The 23019-nt window shown below is 34.2% G+C and overlaps 5 protein-coding genes across 9 annotated transcripts; 4 read left to right on the top strand and 1 right to left on the bottom strand.

Annotated features, from left to right (window-relative positions):
* The first annotated feature begins 544 nt into the window (after positions 1–544).
* Positions 545–2125, top strand: LOC112095752 (receptor-like protein EIX1). The gene has a single exon (XM_024177877.1). The coding sequence runs from the start codon at positions 545–547 to the stop codon at positions 2123–2125; it is 1581 nt and encodes a 526-aa protein (XP_024033645.1).
* Positions 2126–2339: 214 nt separating this feature from the next.
* Positions 2340–3416, top strand: LOC18054924 (receptor-like protein EIX2). Its single transcript, XM_024177876.1, has one exon. The coding sequence runs from the start codon at positions 2340–2342 to the stop codon at positions 3414–3416; it is 1077 nt and encodes a 358-aa protein (XP_024033644.1).
* Positions 3417–3643: 227 nt separating this feature from the next.
* On the top strand, positions 3644–6107 carry LOC18054923. The gene is made up of 5 exons (XM_006452265.2): positions 3644–4130; positions 4469–5174; positions 5266–5491; positions 5805–5867; positions 5948–6107. Exons 1-5 carry the CDS (start codon positions 3761–3763, stop codon positions 6014–6016), a joined length of 1434 nt encoding a protein of 477 aa, XP_006452328.1. The 5' UTR covers positions 3644–3760; the 3' UTR covers positions 6017–6107.
* A 266-nt stretch (positions 6108–6373) lies between these two features.
* Positions 6374–12262, bottom strand: LOC18054922 (heat shock 70 kDa protein 16). The gene is made up of 10 exons (XM_006452264.2): positions 12097–12262; positions 10337–11688; positions 9447–9665; positions 9155–9250; positions 8907–9062; positions 8442–8642; positions 7809–7955; positions 7598–7726; positions 7354–7484; positions 6374–6761 (listed from the first exon to the last, which is right to left on the bottom strand). The coding sequence occupies exons 2-10, from the start codon at positions 11504–11506 to the stop codon at positions 6719–6721; spliced, it is 2292 nt and encodes a 763-aa protein (XP_006452327.1). The 5' UTR covers positions 11507–11688; positions 12097–12262; the 3' UTR covers positions 6374–6718.
* A 5736-nt stretch (positions 12263–17998) lies between these two features.
* On the top strand, positions 17999–21119 carry LOC18054921 (1-acyl-sn-glycerol-3-phosphate acyltransferase). Of its 5 annotated transcripts, none has more exons than XM_024177507.1 (7): positions 17999–18196; positions 18400–18796; positions 18985–19134; positions 19395–19493; positions 19577–19669; positions 20075–20346; positions 20607–21119. In XM_024177507.1, the coding sequence occupies exons 2-6, from the start codon at positions 18467–18469 to the stop codon at positions 20339–20341; spliced, it is 939 nt and encodes a 312-aa protein (XP_024033275.1). In that variant the 5' UTR covers positions 17999–18196; positions 18400–18466; the 3' UTR covers positions 20342–20346; positions 20607–21119. The 5 variants fall into 5 exon arrangements, with proteins under 5 accessions (XP_024033275.1, XP_024033273.1, XP_006452325.1 ...); XM_024177505.1 differs by having other exon boundaries at positions 20595–21119; XM_006452262.2 differs by having other exon boundaries at positions 20592–21119.
* Positions 21120–23019: the final 1900 nt, after the last annotated feature.

The raw sequence follows: 23019 nt of genomic DNA, 5'->3' as shown, positions 1-23019 counted from the left end.
AAGCTAAGTTGATACGATTCATTACTTCTATGTTGAAAGTCTAATATTATTACTATTTTTGTCAAAATTATTATTTAATAGTCATACTTACTATACACTAATAGTTTTTATTTCATAATTATAATTTTTTTCTACAATAATTGTAACTTTAAGCTATAGCACCTCAATAGCAAACAAGCTTAAATTGCCTAAAAGCTAGGGCCGGCCAGAGTAATATTCAAATAAAAGTGTAAGATGCTACCAACTTGCCACTGTCGGCTCTATGTATTCTTGTGGGAAGCTATAACCTATAAGATGCATACATTCAAAACCAAAATAGTTGGAATAACCGGAAGATTAGAGCAAAATTTATAGTTTACTAAAAGGTTAAATCACACCTAACTCTTTAGTTTCAATAGAGCCGGAAGAATTAATTTGTAAAAGAAATGAAAAGAAAGACAACCGAAAAGAGAAACAAAAGTAAATAGCTGCAATATAAATATATGATAACACTCTCTGTACATTTCATTCTTTTAAAATTATTTTACAACAATCAAAACCAAGCATGACTGGTCTTGTTGCTTTAGTTTTGGTTGAGTTATTTGCTATAGCTACCATGAGCAACATTAGCTTCTGCGATGCCACCTTTTACATGGGTTGCTTAGAAAGTGAGAGGGTAGCGCTTATAAAGTTGAAGCAAGATTTCAAAGATCCTTCAAACCATCTTGCCTCTTGGATTGGTGATGTAGATTGTTGTGAATGGGGTGGTTTTGTTTGTAACAACATCACTGGCCACGTCCTTGAGCTCAACCTTGAAAGGTCAGAGCTGGGTGGTAAGATAAATCCCGCTTTGGTCGATTTAAAGCATTTGAATCTCTTGGACTTAAGCGGCAATGATTTTCAGGGAATTCAAATTCCTGAGTATATTGGTTCAATGGACAATCTAAGATACCTCAATCTCTCTGGTGATGGATTTGCCGGATGGATTCCTCACCAACTCGGTAATCTCTCAAATTTGATGCATCTTGATCTTAGTGGGAGTTATTATGAGTTGCGCGTTGAAGATATTTCATGGCTAGCTGGTCCTTCCTTGCTAGAGCATCTCGATACGAGTGATGTAGACCTCATTAAAGCCTCCGATTGGTTGCTGGTAATAAACTCACTCCCTTCTTTAAAAGTATTAAAGCTGTTCTCCTGCAAACTTCATCACTTTGCTCCACTTGCCTCTGCAAATTTTTCGTCTCTAAACGCGCTTGATCTTTCCGGCAACCTTTTTGGCAAAACTTCCATTCCTAGCTGGGTTTTTGGTCTCAGTGACCTAGTCTTTCTGGATCTAAGCTCTAACATATTTAGAGGTCCAATCCCTGATGGATTTAAAAACTTGACATCTCTTAGATATCTTGATTTATCTTACAACCAATTCAATTCCACAATTTCTGACTGCTTCTCTAACTTTGATGATCTTGAGTACCTTTCTCTCGGATATAATAGATTGCAAGGTACAATTTCATCCATTGGTCTAGAAAACTTGACTTTTATCAAGACACTCGACCTTTCTTTCAATGAACTTGGTGGGAAATTTCCAATATCATTTGTGAGGCTTTGTAAGTTGACATCATTGGATCTATCGTACACCAAATTAGGTCAAGATATATCAGAAATCTTAGATATTATCTCCGCGTGTGCTGCATTTGAACTAGAATCACTATTTTTGAGAGGTTGTAAGATTTCGGGTCAATTGACAAATCAACTCGGGCTTTTCAAAAATCTGCACACTCTTGCTCTAAGTGACAACTCTGTTTCGGGTCCACTTCCTCCAGCTTCAGGAGAACTTTCATCTTTGACATATCTAGATTTGTCCAATAACAACTTGAATGGAATGATTTCTGAGATTCACTTTGGCAATCTAACAGAGCTGGCATTTTTTTATGCAAACGGAAACTCGGTAAACTTCAAAATCAATTCCAAATGGGTTCCACCTTTTCAACTCCTAGCATTGCGATTGAGGTCATGTCATTTAGGGCCTCACTTTCCTTCGTGGCTTCATTCACAGAAGCATTTGAGTAAGTTGGATATATCCAACACAAGAATATCAGATATTATTCCTCGTTGGTTTTGGAATTCTATTTACCAGTATGCTCTTTGAATCTCTCTGACAACCAAATCTATGGTAAAATTCCATATTTTGTCCGTCCATTGCCTCTTTCATCCTCCATGGTAGTACTTGATCTTTCCAATAATGCTTTATCGGGATCTATTTTCCATTTAATATGTAATGGGGACAATCAGTCTGAGAGCATTGGATATCTCAGACTCTCAAAAAATCATTTTTATGGAGGGATACCATACCGGATTGTTGGATGAACTGGCCTGACTTGCGTGTGCTGAATTTAGGGAACAATAAGTTTACTGGTAGCATTCCAATCTCTATGGGAACTTTAACTTCTCTTCGCTCACTGAACCTTCGTAGCAATAGATTGTCTGGAATAATACCTGTGCCATTTGAAAATTGTTCACAATTAGTAGCACTTGACATGGGTGAAAATGAGTTTGTCGGCAACATTCCAACTTGGATGGGAGAAAGATTTTCCAGATTAAGGATCCTCAATCTTCGATCAAACAAGCTTCACGGTATTTTCCCCATTCAAATTTGTCATCTAAGTTCTCTACAAATTTTAGATGTTGCTTATAATAGACTTTCAGGGAGTCTACCAAAATGCATCAATAACTTTACAGCTATGGCGACAATTGGCTCACACCATCAGGTGAAAGCTATCTACCATGCTTCATTTGAAAACGATTACATTGTTGAGGAGATATCACTTGTGATGAAAGGGTTTATGGTTGAATATAACTCCATTCTTAACTTGGTACGAAGCATAGACATTTCCATGAATAATTTTTCAGGAGAAATACCAATGGAAGTAACGAATCTTAAGGGATTGCAATCACTGAATTTGTCCCACAATTCTTTTATCGGAAAAATTCCCGAGAATATTGGTAATATGAGATCAATTGAATCACTCGATCTCTCAGGAAACCAAATTTCTGGTAAGATTCCTCAAAGTATGTCAAGTTTGTCATTTCTGAATCACTTGAACCTATCCGATAATAAGTTGGTCGGGAAAATTCCTTCAAGCACCCAATTGCAAAGCTTTGGTGCATCATCTATTACTGGTAATGATCTGTGCGGAGCTCCACTCTCAAATTGTACCGAGAAGAATGTTTTGGTACCTGAAGATGAAAATGGAAATGGAAACGAAGATGATGACGACGACGGAGGAGTGGACTGGATGTTGTATGCAAGCACGGCACTTGGATTTGTGGTGGGTTTTGGGTGTTTCATAGGCCCTTTGCTTATCAGCAGAAGATGGAGGTACAAGTACGGTAATTTCTTGGATGGCCTTGGGGAGGGGATAAATTTAGCTGCTTTGTAAGAGAATGTTACAAGCATCTTTCGTGTTTGAACCAGTCTTTTTATGCACGTTGGTTTTGTTACTCTTGTAGTTGAAATGAAACAAGTTACTTTTGTTTGTAAACATTTTGCATGGCTAGTTAAATCTATTTAATAAACGACACCGTTTATTGTCGCAGTTTATTTATATTATTTGTATTATTATTTATTATCCTGCCGTAATTATTAAAACGTTAAACTGGGCTTTAATAAAATAAATTTCCAAATGGCCGTCCCGCCCGCTCCATTTTTGGATTTTGGCGCAAAATACACAAAAATCAATCTATTTCTCCCTCTCTCTGTCGATGCGAGTGCGTAATTCTTCTAATGGCGGACTTTGAAGCGCCGTCGTTTTCTCTGGGGCTCGATTTGGAAACCCAGTCGGAGGCCCGGAACCCCACCCGATCCACCTTTGATCCACCTCGGCAAGATGATTCTTCTGACAATGCGGGGGTCCGTGCCAACAGTCCCGACGAGGTCCGGCAGGAGGAAGCCATGGACTCGGATCCCGAACCCGGACCCGAACCCACTCGAGTCCTTAAGCGCCTCAGACGAGGAGTCGTACGGCCCGCACCTGCTCTCACAAACCCCGTGTCGTCGTCGGTGAAGACACAAGAATTAGAGCGGAGTTCGTGCGATGGAAATGGTGATGATGATATTGAAGACTTCTCCTCACAAGAAGATTTGCTTGTTAGAGGTAAAAATGGAAAACAAAAAAAAAAATTCATTTTTATATTTTATTAAACTGGGTTTCATTTATTTATGTGTTTATTTGCTACAAGTTTAAGATGAGGTATTTAATCTATGTCTATGGTGATTTGTGAATGCAATTATGTAGGTTTTTGCTTAGAGTGTAAATTAGCTTCCAAAAGGAATGTTATAAATTCTGTTGATAAATTGATACTGGGAAGTTAAATTTTATGCATATCGAGCTAGGGGCTAGGAGCTAAATTTTGTTTTTTTGGTCTTCCAATTGTTTTGTGCATTCTTCAATTTTTGATGGTTATTACATAATTTATCTGTCTTTAAGAGCAGATGAGCATCAACCGGCACAATATAATTCTGTGTGTAGCAGTTCAAAGATCCCATTGCGTGGATGTGGAGTTTTAACCACCCAATCATCTAGCGTATCGAAGACAAGGAAAAGGGAACTAGCTTCAGATGCACCCTCTTCTGCGAGCATGGAGACAAGCCACAGCGGACTGTTGTTTCCAAAATTAACTGTCAGTCCTCTTCGAAGGTTTCAGCTACTTGATTCTGATTCTGATTCAGATCATCCTTATGTTAGTGAAGATATAAAGAAAGGATCTCATAAAATTGAACCACCGTCAAAAGGACTAGGATTGACTGCAAGCGATCAAAAGAGAAAAGTACTAGTGGATAGACCTCAGAATGAAGATTTATGGAAAGATTTTTGTCCAGCGAAGAGCTTTCACATTCCAACACCTGCTCTGGATGAGGTCTGTGAAGAGTACTTCCAGTCTTTCAAGAACAAGAATGCAGCTTCAATTGATGCATATCTAGGTAACAGTAGAGAATGTCATGCAACTGCAAGCACCTCTGAGATATTTGAGCAATGCTGGGATTCGACTAGTCCTCTTCCTCCATCTCATGGTTACTTTTTTCATGATGATCCAAGAATTCAGAAGTTGGTTCGCAGCCGCTTGCCCAACTTTTCCCCACTAGGCATTGTTGCCAGCATAGAGAACCAGCAGCCTTGTGCACCTGTTATTAACTATATGTAAATTCTTGATATTTCTTCTTTGGCTTTTATTGTTTGTGAATAACTGCATTTGCATTATGAACTCGTGTTGAATTTATTGATATCTCAGGAGCCAATTTAGCAATGGAGAATCTTCTAAACCAAAAGGCACTCAGAAAATTAACAGCAAGAAAAGTTCAACAAGGGGAAGAAACAAATCAAAGAAATCAAATGCTTCTGAAGGTTGGGTAGACCCTAAAAGCAGCTCAACTGCTCCAAAAGATGCTGGAAAAAGACGGGTTCATGCAACCACTCAATCTGCTGGTCATTGGTATACATCTCCAGAGGGAAGGAAGGTAACTGGATTATTGTATCAGCAATTTTGCTTTTCAGTCAATCAGCAGATAGTATTCATTTACTTCTTGGATCTTTGCATGCAGGAAATAACTATTATATAGATTAACTCCACATATTTTCTGAATCATGTACTCATGTCAGTTCTGTCTTTCTAACAAAAGGAAGGACATGAGCTTTTAGAAAACCACAACGGCTGGTTGTTTCTTAGGTCTTTGATATTATGATGGTGTCTCAGTATTATCAGTGCTTCTGACTATTTTGTCAATGCATATCTCTTTGCGATCACTTACAGCTTATGCTGATTCTGTGCAGGTCTATATCTCAAGAAGTGGGCAGGAGCTGTCAGGTCAAACCGCTTATAGACAATACAGAAAGGTAACTATTAAAACATCTTATGCTAATATTTTGGCAGTGGATTTCTGTTCTCATGAATTATCTACATTTGATTTTGGCAGGAGAACGGAGCTGGGTTTAGAAAGTCGAAAAATAAAACTAGCGGCAAGAGGAAAAGGGCCAAGAGTTGATACCTACATGTATATTAGATATCCAATTTTCATTTCTTCATTGTATTATAACAGTTGATTTTTGCAATAGACAATTTTGATCTGCATTCTTGTTGAATCTCCTTCCTTCATTTTCTTTTTCCTTCTTTTATTGAATCCTTCATGGATGAAATAACCTTGTGTCAAACCTGATGCTCTATAGAATTATACTTTCGCAAAGGTTCAAAGACACATTTTCAGGACTCCAATTTTGCAATCCCAGTAAGAAATGAAGAACAAAAATTCAAAATGTTTCAAAAAATTAATCAAATTTGTTAACATTGCATTAGCAAGGACACATTTGCAAAATTGATCGAATTTCAAAGATACAACAAACCGAAAAGTAAAAGCATGCTGCTCTTGTAGTGAGTGTATAGAATCAAAACAACTCCACTATAATCGGTATTAGCATATTCTCACTTAAATACAATGCTTTTTTTCTACAACTATATCCTATGTAATAACATCTTCAACATCTATATATGAGGACAGTAAAAGCCACAAAATATTAGTGTATTTTCCCCTTAGCTGCCAAAAAATATATATAATATAAGTATATGCAATTTTGTATGGCTAACAGTCTCGACAGTTGTCAGTAGGGTATGCTAAATAACAGCTTCTGGGGTAAAGCCACTCTCGAAGAATCCCATCTACACCTTGAAACTATCCTTGCTGTTCGGAAACCTAGGCATCTGGAGTCTCACCTTTCAATAAATGCTGGCACTTCCTGAAATACATAAACAAATATCAGCCAATCCTTTAGATTAAAATAAGGATCATTGAAAGCAAACAGTGGTGAATGCATACTGGGTGCAATGCTTAGATTAAAATAAGGATCATTGAAAGCAAACAGTGGTGAATGCATACTGGGTGCAATGCACGAAATAATGTCTCTAAAGGATATATTAGTCTAAAGAAGGACAATGAGAAGAAAGCCATTAAAAATGGTGATGGAGCCATAAGTACAGTGACAAATTAAAGACTGCAAAGGATGGGAGCCAGAATTAAGATGGATAATAAGGGAGTGTCAGATCAAGGCAAATGAAAATAACAAAATGAGCTGGCAGTATATAATGTCCCTTTATATTTTGACAATGATATATGACGCTTTTCCTAATCTCCTACCTGTAGATATGATATGTAAATAATTACAAGAACTAATTTGTTCTTGAAAATTAGTGAATTGGACAATCAGATATCATATACTCAATGGGCATAGGCATTGATGAAAGTTGTCAGTTTTTACTTTTGCTGAGCTATAATAGAACAATAAAATCATGAATTTTCTAAAATGAAAATTAAAAGCACAAGACTAGTACAATTTCAGGTCCTCTGTTCTTCTCTTGATGTCACCTGACCATAAGATCGGGTCAGTGTTCTTTGGCAACGAATCTTGTTGTTGGGCTATCTCCCTGAGCCACTGCTCTGCTTTGTAGCACTCGCTAATGATCTGAACATGGAAAATGAAATCATTAAAGAAATTACCAAGAATTGAGTTATATAGTCTTCACGATGACAGAATTGAGTTATACAGTTTTCACAATGACAGAATGGTTATCGTACAAAATCTTGCTCCTCGGGTGGAAGAGAACCAACAGCCGTCCGATACTCTACGATGCATTGTAACAAATCTCTTGTAGCTTGTGCTCGTGCTTCTCCATCTTTATATCGATTTTCAATTGGATCCACCAACTAGAAAAAAGCATTGGAACATAAAATTAAAAAACAATATATATTAAAGGTAAAACTTGAGAGCCAGAAAAGTGAAACTCACTTTCTTGAGATCCTCCAGTTTTGAGGCGTAAGTGTTTGCAGTTTCATCATCACCGTCGTCGTAAAGCCACTCCTCTGTCTCCTGAAGGCTCCTGGATATGCCTTCTCTCTCCTGATCTGATGCAAAGCTTCGATACGTGCTAAAAAGCTATTCACCAATACATTATGGTTTCAGAAGCCAGTACTTGTACAAATACATGAAACTAATAACAAAAAATTTAACAAGTTTAACTAAAGTCAAGATTCTAAATTTTTATATTTTTCATATTATTAAAAGTTGAAATCTCGCAATGTCTCCACAGCATGATTCTTAATTGTAAATTTTTCACATCTCCAGCAAACATAATGAAAATTTAAATTGTTATTAACTGAAAATATGAGAGTGATGAAGTGTAATTACATAGCCAGCTGGCTGTGCATCATATACTTCTTTTAAATGCATCATATATTCCAATATCACACCATAATACTAGTACTGAGTTCTAGATGCATCAGAAATGTACTGCAATCCTTGAGTGCATCTGAAAATCAAATAGGTTTTACTACACAATAGAGCAAATTGAGTCAAAAACTTTGTAATTTCTTTATATCTTGGGATGATGACAATCTGTATTTTTGAAATGTCGATTTTTACCTTATTTCGCATCTCATAGACGTATGATTCCAACGCATTTTTCTTGTCTTTAGTCTGTTCCATAGTTATGTCCTGTTGGGCCAACAGATTTTCTGTCTCTTGAGCCAGTGCAAGCTCAGGTTTGGTCATCCCACCATATATAGTCTCACTGATTGATATATCAAGCCTCCTGCCAGCTTTATCTCTTACCACACTAACAGCCTGCATGAAACACAGTGAAGAAACTTTTACATCTACTTGAATGCGTTGTTCCCTAAGATTCTGCAAAAATAAATTCTACCACTAAGAATTTCTCAGCAACCAAAAATAAATTATGGGAAAATATTCTTATGTTTCCAAATTTAAGGTTGGAATCATTAGATAAACAGAACTGTCTCCTGTTCCCATTACATAAAGAAAGGTAGAAATCAAGTAATGAGATATCAGATCCATGCACAAGAAAAAGGAGATTGGCAAGAAATTTACCGAAGAATGAGACGATTTGGACTGTACGGAGGCACTATCTTGCACATCTTCAACCGTTGTTGAGGAATCAATAGAAACACCTTCGGACTCCATTTTGTCCATTTTTGAGCGAGCATTGTGCTTTGTAACTGGATCATCTCCATGACCTTCTATCAACTGAAAAGTAATAAATTATATCACATAGTAAAAGCTCCAAGAAAATGAAAAACATAGCAAGTTGACAGATGAAAATGAGACTTCTTACTTACCCAAGCCGACTCAACACTGACAATACCGTGGAGATTTAATTTAACTGTAACTTTAACCTTTGCATTTTCACTGTTAGAGCCTTGGAAAGGGCCAATCTGCATAAGCAATAACTCAGAAACTAAGAAACCCTGTAATCCACTCATAAAAGTTACATCTGAACTACAAGTAGCAAAACATATTAATGACAGATATAAATCGAATAATGTTGATACTTGAAAAACCTCCTGCATGTCTTAGCCTAATCTATACAAAATAATGAAACAGTTCCAAATCTCTTCAAAGTACACTTACAGTGAAACAACTAACTTTTGAAGATATGCCAGGTGGCAATTCATTTGGATTCGTGTAGAATAATTCCAAGTGGAACAAACTGCTCCGCTGAAGTGTCAAAACTTTAACACATGGAATGGGTTGGCCTTTAGGGAACACTTCACCATTTGTATTTGATCCTATGCAAATTGGACCTTCATCTGATGAGATACCTATGGAGTAAGGATTACAATCTTGAACCTGCACAAGACCAAGAATTGGAGTTACCAAAAAGCCATTCATTTGCACAGGGAATAACATGCCGAAGGGTAAAAACAATTTCTAAATTTCATTTAGCAGAAAATATAAGGAAAGATGAAAGCAGTTTCAGTAGACAAAACAATCAGATTTCAGGCTGAGCAGCCAACAATTTCTTCTGAAATTACTTGCACTAAGCACAGGATTATTTATATTCTTTCACAAAAGAATTAGCTGTAAGTCTTCACACATTCGTTCTTTTATCAACCAAAACATGCATAAAAGAGGAGTCGTTTCAATTCTAGTGCTGATTCATAATAAGAACTGTATAGCATTATCTCAATTTGGCTGCACATTTTCTGGGCAATGTTTAAGAATTTCTCTTAATATCAGATATATGTAAGCGTCCCCACAGCCAAAAGAACAATGATTAAGTTTCTTGTTATGTATCAGTTTCTTTCCTTCTTCATGTCAATAATTGGAGAAAGTTTGAAATAAACAACACAGTGAGTTGTCAATAGTTCTTCAGCTTTAAGAAAAGCAATTTTCAGTTTTTCACAAAGTAATTTGCAACAGTAAGTGTGTCCTTGATTTAACTAACATGTCCATGGCCTAAGAAATAACCCACACACAATTGACTGAAAAACCAAGAACTGAGATTTATTTCCACATACCTCATATTCTCTGACCCGAAAAGCCGGACTAAGCATTGCACACTGGAGAGCACATCCACGTGCCACACACTCACTTGCATTCAGCGATCGTCTGGGTTCTCTCCCAAATAGAGAAGTTAACAATCTAGTAATAGCTGGTATCCTTGACCCAGACCCAACAATCTCAACAGAATGGATTTTGTCCACATGCAACCCTGCATCAGCTAAAGCTTTTCTACAAGGAATAGCAATCTTCTCTGTTAATCCTGAAGCAAGCTCCTCAAACTCCTCCCTCTTAATGAAACCTCTAACATCTTTCTCATCCATCAAACACTCAATATTTAAAGGCGCCTCTGCATTTGCACTAAGAACCTTCTTCAACTTCTCACATGCTGCCCTTAACCTAATGCAGGCCCTGACATTGGAGTAAACATTTATCTTGTACTGCTCCTTGAACTTTGCTGCAAAATAACCAAACAACACATCATCAAAGTCTCTGCCTCCCAAACTGCTATCAAAAGCATGTGACAGAACCTTCATATGCCCAGCTTCAAACGATACAATGGAGACCTGAGTATCAGAATGACCAATATCAACAAATGCAATATAGGATTTTCCTCCATTAGCAAAATCTGTTTTATAAATTCCGTAACCAAGTGCAGTTGCAGTGCAGTCATGTATCAATCTCAAAGGCCTCAATCCAGCAATAGAAGCAGCATTCAAATACTCTCGTCTCTGCAAATCTGTAAAGTATGATGGAACCCCAATCACACAGTCTACGACAGGCATTTCCAAATTTTTCTCCGCAACATCTTTCAAATGTGAAAAGAGCATCCCCATAACCTGAACAGGGCAAAATGTATGTGTCTCACCCAAGTATTTCAATTTAATGCTAATGCCACCATCTGGACTTTCACAAGATTCAAATGGTAACACCATCAGATCCTTTTGAACAACAGGGTCACCGTATCTCCTACCAATAAGTCTCTTCACTTGAGATACTGTTGATTTTGGATGCATCATTGCAGAAGCATAGCCAGCAGCCCCAATAAACCTTTGCTTCTCCCCAAAACATACAATACTGGGGGTTTCACGATTTGATTCCTCATTCAACAACACATCAACACCCCGATGCTTCACTGTGGCAATAACACAGTTCTCGTTTCCAATATCAAATCCCACCACACTCATTTTAATTTACCCTGAGTGCTTTAAAAAAAAAATTCAATCTAAAAGGAGCTTATATCTACCAAAACAACCATTATAACACAAACCAAGAACAAAGCACCTAAAATGACTTCACCCTTTTGTTTCCTTCACTTCCTAAAAAGAAGCATCTAAACCAATTCCTTTCTATGTGCCAAAACCAAGACCTGCGTCAGATGAAAACGCATTCAGAAAAATGTTACTGTTATAAAGCAACATCCAAAAGACATGACATCATATGCATCGGTCTATAAATACATACCAACAAAACAACAATAGAGTATCCAATTTCAGTCATTCATTCATTCTTTATCTACTTAAATAACATAAAATAAAAAATCTCCCCACTGAACCTGACATTACCATTTCACTCAAAATGGTTGACTTTTTCCAATTCCCGTAAACCAAAACAAGGGCACCCACAAAATAAAAAGACCCAGAATTTCATTTTCTTTCAAATTTATCCATTTTCCCAGTAACCAAGCAGTCCAAAACTATACAAACAAATTATAAGAACAATGAGAATATCAAGTTTACAAAAATTTGAATTTTAAAGGTCATGAGAAAGGCAGTACCTTGTAATATAAAACAGCAAGGGCAGCAATGCCTTCGATGATGAAGAGATTAAACAAATCAAGCTGAAACGCAGGCCTTAGAATAGAAAACAATTGAGGTGGTGGTAAGGAGACAAACTCTCCTATTTGCCCGCTTAAGCAGCTATCACATATCAGTCCTTCAATAAAAAAAACTTCACACGTTGAGTGGGTAATATTAGAATACGTTCATTGAACGAGAGGTTTAATGATAATTTCTCTTTTTACATTAATGTCATCAATCTTTTGCTTATTTTCTTTTATCATAAAAAATAGTTAAAACTTTTCAAGAAACCCTTATTACCAGCACTACTTGTTTTAACTTAAAAGTCAAATTTGTATAATGTACAAAATAAAATTTAAAGTAGTTAGAAAATTACTCTTAAAGAGCTCGACTCTCTTATCATATATTTTTTTGAATGATCTGTATTTTTACAGTGCTCATTCCCATAATTAGGGATGGCAAAAAAACTCGATCTGAATTTTGACATGATTGATCCGACCTGAAATTTTTGAGTTTGACTCGAATTTAAGGGTTAAAATTCGCGCTCGAGCTTAAAAATCAAATCCCGATCAAGTTCGGATCAAGATTTGGGCTTTAGCCGACCCAACATGACCACTCAATAATAAAAAAAAATGTGTGTTTTTATTTGAATAAGACATGATTTTTTATTTAAGTTTAATTATTTATATAATTTTATCGTTGAGACATTGATTAAAGTAATTCTTATGATTATTTTTACTTTAAATAATTTTAAAGTTTTTATATTTTAATATATTAGGGGAGGTAAATTTAAACTATTTAAATATTAAAAATTAATAAAATATTTGGTCGGGCTCGGGCTTTCCCTAACCCAATTAGGGTTGGGCTTGACCCTACCCGAAGTAAAACAATCGGGCTTTTATCGAGCTCGGGCTTGGGCTTGGCATGCCTACTCATGAGCTGCTCAAAGATATTTATGTCATTAATCAAATTTATAGTCGTTTGATAAAATTAATAATTTACTAGTTATATTTTACATCAATCTAAAATTAATTAAGTTCAAAAAATAGAAATAATATTCCTGAAAAATAAAATATTTAAAATCAATTATCCTCTACTTATTTTCAGTGATGCTCTTCTTTTTTCTTATTAGCGTAAAGGGTTGAACAAACCATAATTTTGATGATAACAAACCACATAAGGGTAAAATACTAAATGTTTATTTCACAGCCTCACTAGTTCTTAAAGGACAAAATTCATTCAAATGATATCAAGCTCAAAACAAGCAATGGACAACGGCACGATGAAGACGAATGTTAAGAGGACTAGCTCAAAGTGATCTCCACTGCTATAATTCTTGTAAAGCCGGTATGATTTAATGTATGCATGATTTAACATTTTAAAAGCTCATAATTTTGTTTAATAAATCACCATTTTTCATAAACTAAAGGCTTTATAGTTACAAGACAAATAATTTTATGAAATTGGTTTTTTTTTCAAAATAATGGACTAATATGAAAGATTTTGAAAATTTTGATATCAATAAAATGTTGTTTTAAATTTTGGAGGTGGACCTATTTGTAAAATTTTAAGACACTTTTATCCATAATATAATTTCTAAAAGTTTTAAGGTAAAACTATAAATTTTAGAACAGTAACAGCTAACTGCCCGATGTACAAAAAGGTAGCTGCTAGCCAGCTAAATCTAGCAGCAAATTGCTTAGACAAAATTTCAAATTTGATTTTTATAACGTAACTTGTTACAACAGTATAGCAGCTAACCGCCTTATTTTAACAACGATCCAACAAATTTTCGGAAAGTTAATAGTGACTAGTTTGATTCTTTAAACTATAAAAATCCAAATCTAACAACTTGTCAATCTCATTTAAGTTAAAACTTGTTCATACAACTAATCTTGACCTTTTATTTTCCTAATCTACATACACTTGAGGAAATGTGTGTGTGAGTAAAACACTATTTGTAAAAATATTTATTGATATCTTAGAAGTTAATTGTAAGAACTTGAAGTTTTAGAAAGTTTGGATAGTAAAATTCTCAAGCATAATTTGCTTGAAGACGTGGACGTAGATGGGTTTGCCGAACCACATAAAAATCCACATGTTTATTTTCTTCTCCCTTACTCCTTTTAAATTTATACTTTGTTAAATTTTTTGTTATTCGTATTTCTTAAAGCAACAATTTAAATTGTATAGTAATTTTAGTAGATTTTTTTTATTACCCAATTCATGAAGTTGCATAGTTAGAATTTCATTTCTTTCTTAGAAATTAATGAAACCCAATGATACAAAAACGTACATGTTTGCAGTGATGCATATTAGTCACATTGGTCAAGGAACGGTAAACATATTTTAAATACTATTATGGTAATAATAACAAGAAAGTTGTAGATTTCTGGTGATAAGAATTATGTTAAATGAACCAATACCTATGCTAGAAACAATTTATTGATAAAAAGCAATTATTTTTCCCCTATGCACTAAAGGATAAGTGACATTTTATAACCTAATTGAAAGTATATTTTAATGCTTGTTATAATATAATATTTTAATATCGCAAAGGAGTAGTAATTAACTTTACTCTCACCTCCTCTGATAAAAAATAAGTAAACCTAACAATCTAAAAGTATACGTGTTTATAGTGATGCATATCGGTCATGTCGGTCAAGATAACAGCAAGCATATTCTAAACATCATCATACGCAGAGGCCGAGAGTATGTAGGACTGAAGGGTGCAGCGACGCCTGTAGAGTTTTGAAAAAAAAAAAATTGGGGCTGCTAAACAAAATATGAAAAATTAGTGTGAAAAGTCAATACAGACTTTTATTATTTTTGGATGATTTTGTATGGGCGGGGGTGTCTTTTTTACTTTTTAATTATTTTCAATCATAAATTATAAATGCAATTTCTTTTCTTTTCTTTTTTCATAAATTATTGACATTATTAAATAATAGCCTAAGTAATTTTTTTTTTATATCTTATTTTGGATGATTTAGTTGGGTAGTAACTTATTATTTTTAAGAACTTAAGAATTATAAGTTTAAATTTGACCATCGGAGAGTTTTCCTCTGAGCTCTGCCCTTGGTTGTAGGTAACAAGAAAACCGTGGATTTCGGTGATAAGAATTATGTTGGATGAGTCAATACCTATGTTACATAAACTTCCCCTCCTCCATCATCATCAATATGTTACTGCAAGTATGTAACAATGAATGAAATTGAGTGCTTGTTTTGTTTGTTGTCAATAAGTGTACACAATTTATTTGAAAATAAATTAGTCATTTGTTTATCTTTTATCATCACAATTTTTTTTAGTTATTTCTTAAAAGTTATTGTTTTCTATTGATTTTTTATATTATAAAAATTGCATTATCCAACTATTTTTTTTTTCAAATACTTTTATAAATAACTTGCGAATAGACAAATGACAAAAGTTGCTTCTTCGAAAGCACTTCTGAAAAACAAATCCCTAAATCCATCTATGGAATGCCCTTGAGGTGTATAATGTGTTTACCTACCAAATCCTCTCTGTATGAGTCTATGAGCGAATTTTTCAATTTCGATGTTAATTAAAAAGGAGAATTTTCTTTTTTTTCCTTTTTGGGTCCTGGCCCCACCCCACACCACAATTGACAATTACAACTAAAACACTTGTCACCCCAATAAAATAATAAAATAAATAAAATACAAAACTACGAAACCAATGCCATGCCTAAAACTAAAAGCCACGTGACAATTCTTTCAACAATTCTGTAGGCAATTTGCCTTGGCGACGCAAATTCTTCTCTCGTTTGTCTTGTATTCATGTTGTTTTCTCTTGTTTTGTCTCCCCTTCTTGCCTTCGCTTTTCATTCTCAGCACACTTATCCGCTTTGAGACTCCAAAGAGATTGCCTTTCCATCACAGCACATCTCTTTATGACTCAAGGTAATAAAGAATTAAAGTTATTTATTTATTTATTAAATTATTTGGTATTCGAATATTATATTGATCTCCAACTAATTTAGATTTAAACTAGGCAGGACTACTAGGACGGCAAAACTCTCCCAATAAGTATTTAACACAAAAAAATTAAAATTTTTTTCACTAAAAATATTGGTGGGTAAAAAAAAAAAATTACTTGAGGTTGGTTTTTTTATTTTGAATTTTGGTGCTTGTTAGCAACTAAACATTATGTTGTTATTAATGTTGATTATTATCTATTGACTTTCTTCAACTCATCAATTAAATTTTCATATGACAGAAAATTATTAAAAAAATAAGTACAAATTAAATTTGTTGCATCTCGAGAAATATCTAATCCAGCTCTCAAATTAAATTTTTTGCATCTTAACAAATACCTACTCCCACTTAATTATGTAATAATTGAGAAATTGACTTTTAGGTGTATTGGTTTGGTGCTAGTGAGTAATTGCGTGGTACCTGACAACATCAAACACAATAAAACATGCCTTTGTGTTAATTTCGTGTGCTAGTTATGTGTGAATATCATTATTTGTCTTATAATTTGGACTTATTGTAGTTCCAAATTAAATTAGTGAGCCTCATTTAAAATATTTCCTTATTTATTTATTGATAAGAAATATTTCTTTATATTACTCTCATGATAAACATATGGGTTCGACCATGTTGGAGTTCATCTATAATAGAGCACGAATCTCAATTACACATGTAAAATGATAAATAATAAAAAATAAATTATAATAAATTTTATATTATTTATTATTTTACGTGTATGATTGAGTTTCGTATTCCATAGTAAGTGAACCCCACCGTAGCCATAGCCTAAACTTATTATTTCACCAAAAGGAAAACACTCATAGATGCCGTCAACTTTTAGTGGCGGGCCAGCGTCGTTTATCACGTTAGTTTTTTACTTTTAGTTTTTGTGGCATGTGTTTAATTGTCAAAATTAGTTCACATCTTTGTGTAATAGTGTTTACTTTTTTGTTGCTTTTTCGTGCTACAAAATTAATTTTCCTATTCCTTCTTTATTTTTTTTTTAAAGTGACACCCTTACCGTTTACAATATTTATCTTCCGGCCGAAAAAATAATTATAATGAAATCAATAACCCTTTTTTTTAAATTACTATTATTTTCCTATTTCAAAATATGCATTATTTGCTAATAATTCTTCAATTGATTATTTAATTTAATAAACTTTAATTATATTAAATTTGAATATGTTGAGTTAATTATACATTTCATTCTCTATTATATTTGACTTTGATTATATACATAACATTTAAAAAAAAAAACACATAATTATTTCTCTCTCTAGAATGTTCTGACAAGGATTGGTCTTAAAGATTTGCATTATCATTAAAATTATTAAAGCCGGTAGGTACGTCACTGCTGGCCTTGCTCATGCTAAATTTGAAAAATAAAATTCCTTGAAATTAAAAATAATGCCACCAAATAATTTTTATTAAAAAAAAGCAAATTATACCGCCAACGTGCTTAGCAATATTCACTCGTTTCTTTTATTATTACAAATAAAAATGTTTTAGTTGTTTCTCCAAAACTAGGATCCGCCTATGTTGCCAATTGATTTTTTTTTTAAATTTAAAAAATATGGTAATCTAATCCACAAACAAATAAAAACAAATCACAAAATCCGCAAATGGAATATCGTTGATTATTAAATGCCACAAATCTTCTGACAATTTTTTTTTAAATTTCAATATTAAAAAAGAGATTCTGTGTTTTTTTATTTTATTTTTTACAGGCCTCCACAATCTAACTAAAAACACTTGTCAGTTGTCACGAAAAATAAAAATTAATAAAATTAAAAAAATTGAAAAAACAAAAGGCGAAACGGCATTTCAAAAACCAACATCATACGTCTTTCTAAAAAGACACACGACATTTTTTTTTTTTTTTCCAACAATCCAGCTATCTGTATTACGAACAAATTGCTTAGCGCCACAAGTTGTTCTCGCATTGTTCCATTTATTTTTATAATTTTGTGTTGACTTGTCTTCTCTTCCTGTCTTTGCTTCCGACTCTTCCAGTCTCTACACTTTTATCTGCTTCCTGAACTTTCTCAGAGATTTTCCCAGGAAAATTCTTGAACTCAAGGTGATAACTTTTCTTGAAAGAATTGTCTATGTCACTGAAAAGATTGATGGGTTGGTCAAAAATTTTCAAAAAAATTATTACTTTTTTTTTTTTTTAATTTTCAGTGTGTTACTTGTTAGCAACCAAACATTATGTTGTCGCTTTTGTTGATTGGTTCAAGTCATTAATATTGACTTCATTTGCTCTGTTATTGCTTTTGTCAGGGGAAGGAACGATCTTGTTTTACCCAAAAAAAAAAAACTTGTGTAGACTTCGGCTGTTGTTGACTGAATGGATAACACCGGAGGTGCTTCTTTTATGAGGAACAGAAGATTTGAGAGCTTTCTTGATACCAGTTGTGAACAACCAAACGTGAAAGAGCCACCGAGAGTTTCAGTGAAACAAGAAGCGGGATTTAGGCCAAAAGCCGAAACTGATCAATATGTTGATGATGATGGATTTATCTCTGTGTTGATATCTTATGTGAGAATTGTTACATGTTTCGTTACAATGATGGTTACAACATTCGTCTGGGCAATCGTCATGCTTTTGCTCCTACCGTGGCCCTATCAGAGGATTCGGCAGGGCAATATTTATGGCCATGTTACTGGGAGATTATTGGTAAGCTGAGTTTTAATTTGAGGATTATGTTAATTTATTGATATTTTTTCCCTTTGACTATTGTTGAGTAGGTTTAAAGACTTATAGACTAATGCAGCAGTCACCATAATTATTTTTTAACTGTTCAGTTTTTCCTTTTTATCTAGTTTGATGTTGAGGCAGCTTCTTTCTCTACATATTGATTGCAGATGTGGATATTAGGGAATCCAGTAAAAATTGAGGGTACTGAATTCGCTGATAAAAGGGCGATATATATAAGCAATCATGCGTCTCCTATCGACATCTTTCTCCTAATGTGGTTGACTCCAACGGGCACTGTTGGCATTGCAAAGAAAGAGGTATGAGTTAATCCTTTAAGAATTAACCTTGAATCTAATTTTGGCTTTCAGTTTGTGTGATTTCTGAACGCCTCTGGACTGATTGACTTCATTGATGCATTTGTGGGTTTATGTTCTTGAAATCAACACGGTGAGTTGTTGCCTTGCAAATTGTAATCATATTAATGTTGATGGCTGATGTTAGTTCTTTAAGTACACAAGGTAAAATTGATTGTGAATCTCGAGTTTTGAGTAATGAATGAGAATTTTATTTTTCACAGATCATATGGTATCCTCTATTTGGGCAACTTTATGTTTTGGCCAAACATATCCGCATAGATCGCTCCAACCCGAGTGCAGCCATCCAGTCTTTGAAAGAGGTATCATTTTCTCTGCCCTGCGGTATCAATCTGGGCATTTTTTTCCCCCTGTATTCTTAACTATTGATTATGCGAATGTTCAGGCGGCTCATGCTATTGTGAAAGACAATCTGTCTTTGATCATATTTCCTGAGGGCACCAGGTCCCAAAATGGAAGACTGCTTCCCTTCAAAAAGGTATTTTCCTACTTTGCACATGCCTGGAAATGCATAATAAGTTGTTACAGCAAATGATGATTAAAACATTAGCTATTTAATTAATAGGCCTCGATTTCAGGGCATCTTTGGCTGGTTTTGTATTAAGTGCTTTCTTTAGCATATTGCCAATGTTTCTAGGATCATCCACTTTAGGAGCATGGCTTGACTTTAAATGTACACTGGGAAAATTTTAATTTTCCACAACTCACTAAACTACATTAGATGATTATTTTGTATGATCTGTCAGTCTTTACCAAGCTACTTCTCTGTACACTTGCCTCAGTATATTGTTGTATGCTAGATCTTTCTTTTTCAATCCACTTGTTAATGCGTGATACAAGAAGCATTTTCATTGCATTTTCTTCTTGTGGTTTCCAAATTCAGGGTTTTGTTCATATGGCGTTGCAATCCCGCCTCCCAATAGTTCCAATTGTCCTATCCGGTACCCATCGAGCATGGAGGAAGGGCAGCTTACATATTCGGCCAGTACCTATAACTGTAAAGTACCTTCCTCCGATAAGTACCAGTGACTGGACAGCTGACAAGCTTGATGATTACATAAAAATGGTGCACGACATGTATGTCAAAAACCTCCCAGAGCCTCAAAAGCCTTATGCGTCGGATAGTACCAGGACTTGTTCAAATTCATAGATGAGGTATTGTATTCATCCCTCGTAATATTTTTCCTCCCCTGATGTATCCTTGTTAAAAGCAAAATAGTTGAATAGATTGGCAATGGCAGCATAATCAGTATAATACTGCTGACTCTCTTGAGTAGTCTTCACGATAATATAAAGAATTCATTATTTTCCCTAGTTCAACAAGTGTTAATATTTTCTGCAGAGATGATAGGCAATGGCAGCAACTGATGTATTATTATTGTTCTTAATATTTTTAAAAGAAGGGTCATTTTCAGGCCCTAAGGCATCAACTCTGTTGAGGGCCAAACAGGTCATTAGAAATGATTCATAGAGGTCTGGTAGCTGCTTCACATGATGACAGGACAAAAGCTAATAGGGACATGAAGTGTAGATTACCGAGAAACATTAAGTTATTATAATCCTTATGAAACCAAGAATAGTTTCAAAGCTTATTTTATTCAACACGGCGTGGAGATTTTCTAATTGATTGATGGTGATTGGCTTTTCATTATTTACTAGAAACCAACAGAATGTGGACGTCGGTGTCTTTGTCAAATTTTATGTATCCCATACACTAATTGTAGAAGATAAGAAAGCTAAGCTAACCCTTGTATATTTTTCTTCTTTGGCTAAATTATCATTATATGGCTGATAGCCATACCTAAAAGGCTTAAAAAGTCAGTCATTGCTTGTCTGATTAACTACTACATTGTTATCAAGACCGCGCTGGCTTGCTTTCTGATTGCGCAATTGAAAAGAAAGTTCTTGCCTTTGTAGGAGCTATATTATACCCCAAAAGTGCTTTCCGCTATTGATTTTAAATCCAGCAACACGTGTTTTTTTGGTACAAAGACAATATATAAGGAAAAGAAAAAGGTGGTGGAAGAAGCAAATCAATGAAAAACCCACAATATCGATAAGAAGGGGCAGCGATAAACGTATAAACTGAAAATTAACTGAAAACAACGTCGTTTGAATGCATGCATGCATGCTGTAAGCTCACCTCAGGTTTGGTCGATGCTTTCTGTCAAGCTTGCTAATAATAAATAAATAAATAAACGACAAATTGGTTGACTAAAATTTTGAAGTGGCCTACTTTTATGTTAGTGTAGCGCAGTGATGAAAAAAAAAAACATACAATTCAATTATGAAAATCTATTGAGAATTTGAATACATATATTTGTAGTGGAAATTAGTTTGAAATACTCTTACAAATATTTGGAAAAATATATATTATACTTTTATTTATGAGAGGAAAAATATGTGAATTCACGTAGTAAGATTGAACTTGTGCCCTAAAAGATTTTTGAGGGTACAAGTCCACCCTTAAACTAAAGTTTTAGCAATAACTATGTCCTCATTTGCTAGACACAGTTGTTGAGGAAAAATGTTGTTATTATAAAATAAAAATTTATAATATGAGATCAATATAATTTTTAAATAGTAATTTTGACAAAAAGATTAAAAATATTTTAAGTTTTTTATGTAATAATTTTCCTCACACCCAACATTTCAATAATACCTAATCTCTCAATAGACATACCATTTCTTTCACATTAGAAACTGTCTACTTTATACAAAATTGATCGTTCTATTATACAAACAAGTGAATCCAATCTCTCTATATATAGTGATGATTTCTTGTAGGATAAGTATTCATTTTCTTATATAAGTTACATTCCTCCTTGAATAAATTTAAGTCTCGAAGGAGAAATTACTTATTTCTTAGATAAGAATCTTACTAAAGAAAAAATATTATAGGAAATCCTTATTGAAAAATAAGACATATTTACTAACAATCTCCACCTTAATGAGCTTTTCAATTAGCTGACAAAACTTGATCCATTGTGTATTCACACAACCATGTCGTCTCCAACTTCTTTACTCTAGCAAAACAACACTCACATAAAGCTTATGAGAATTACTCCACTACAAGTAATATCATGTCTTCTATGTGGCAGCCATAATTCTTTATATAGAGAATTATCGTCTTCCACCTTATCCAAAGTACACATATTTGGCACTTGTTGATTATCTTGTTGAAAATACCTACCTATATACCTTGCATAAATGTCAATCCATGCGTTGTGTAAATCTTATAGACCTACTAACAGTAACACATCCTCTTCTATGATAAGCCAAAACAAAATCAATCTCTCATGGAGAAAAGAGACACATTATCAGTATCTCCATCTGCTGACTTAGAGCTATTTGTCGAAGTTGTTGTATTCGAAAATCTTCTTTAAGGTGTCTTGATTGTCTAAACACCTGTAGAGTTTTTGCCATGGGAACAAGGTTCATTGCCCTTGCTTTCTTTGTGTAATAAGATTGAATCAATATATTCTTGACTTAAACTTGTCACAATTCAAAATTGATTCTTTTATCAAACTTTTCAACCTCAATCCTCACAAGATTTAAAAATTTGTTTGCAGACATAATTATTTTGAAGAATAATTTTTATCTCTGATACCACTTAGAGAAATTTAGGTCTCGTGTTAGGGATTTTGAATCTCACCTAAGATCTTGCAAGCAAAAATATTAGACAAATTATAAACAGAAAATAGATGGAGAATAAACCAATTACACAACATAAGAATTTACGTGGAAAATTTTTTTACTGGAGAATAACCATGGCTGCCAATAATGACAAGAGAAAAATCTACTATGTGAAAAATTATTACAATTACT

The sequence above is a fragment of the Citrus clementina genome, unplaced genomic scaffold (assembly GCF_000493195.1).
Source record: "Citrus clementina cultivar Clemenules unplaced genomic scaffold, Citrus_clementina_v1.0 scaffold_1, whole genome shotgun sequence".
NCBI lineage: Eukaryota > Viridiplantae > Streptophyta > Magnoliopsida > Sapindales > Rutaceae > Citrus > Citrus x clementina.
This window is presented reverse-complemented; position numbering and strand designations above follow the sequence as displayed.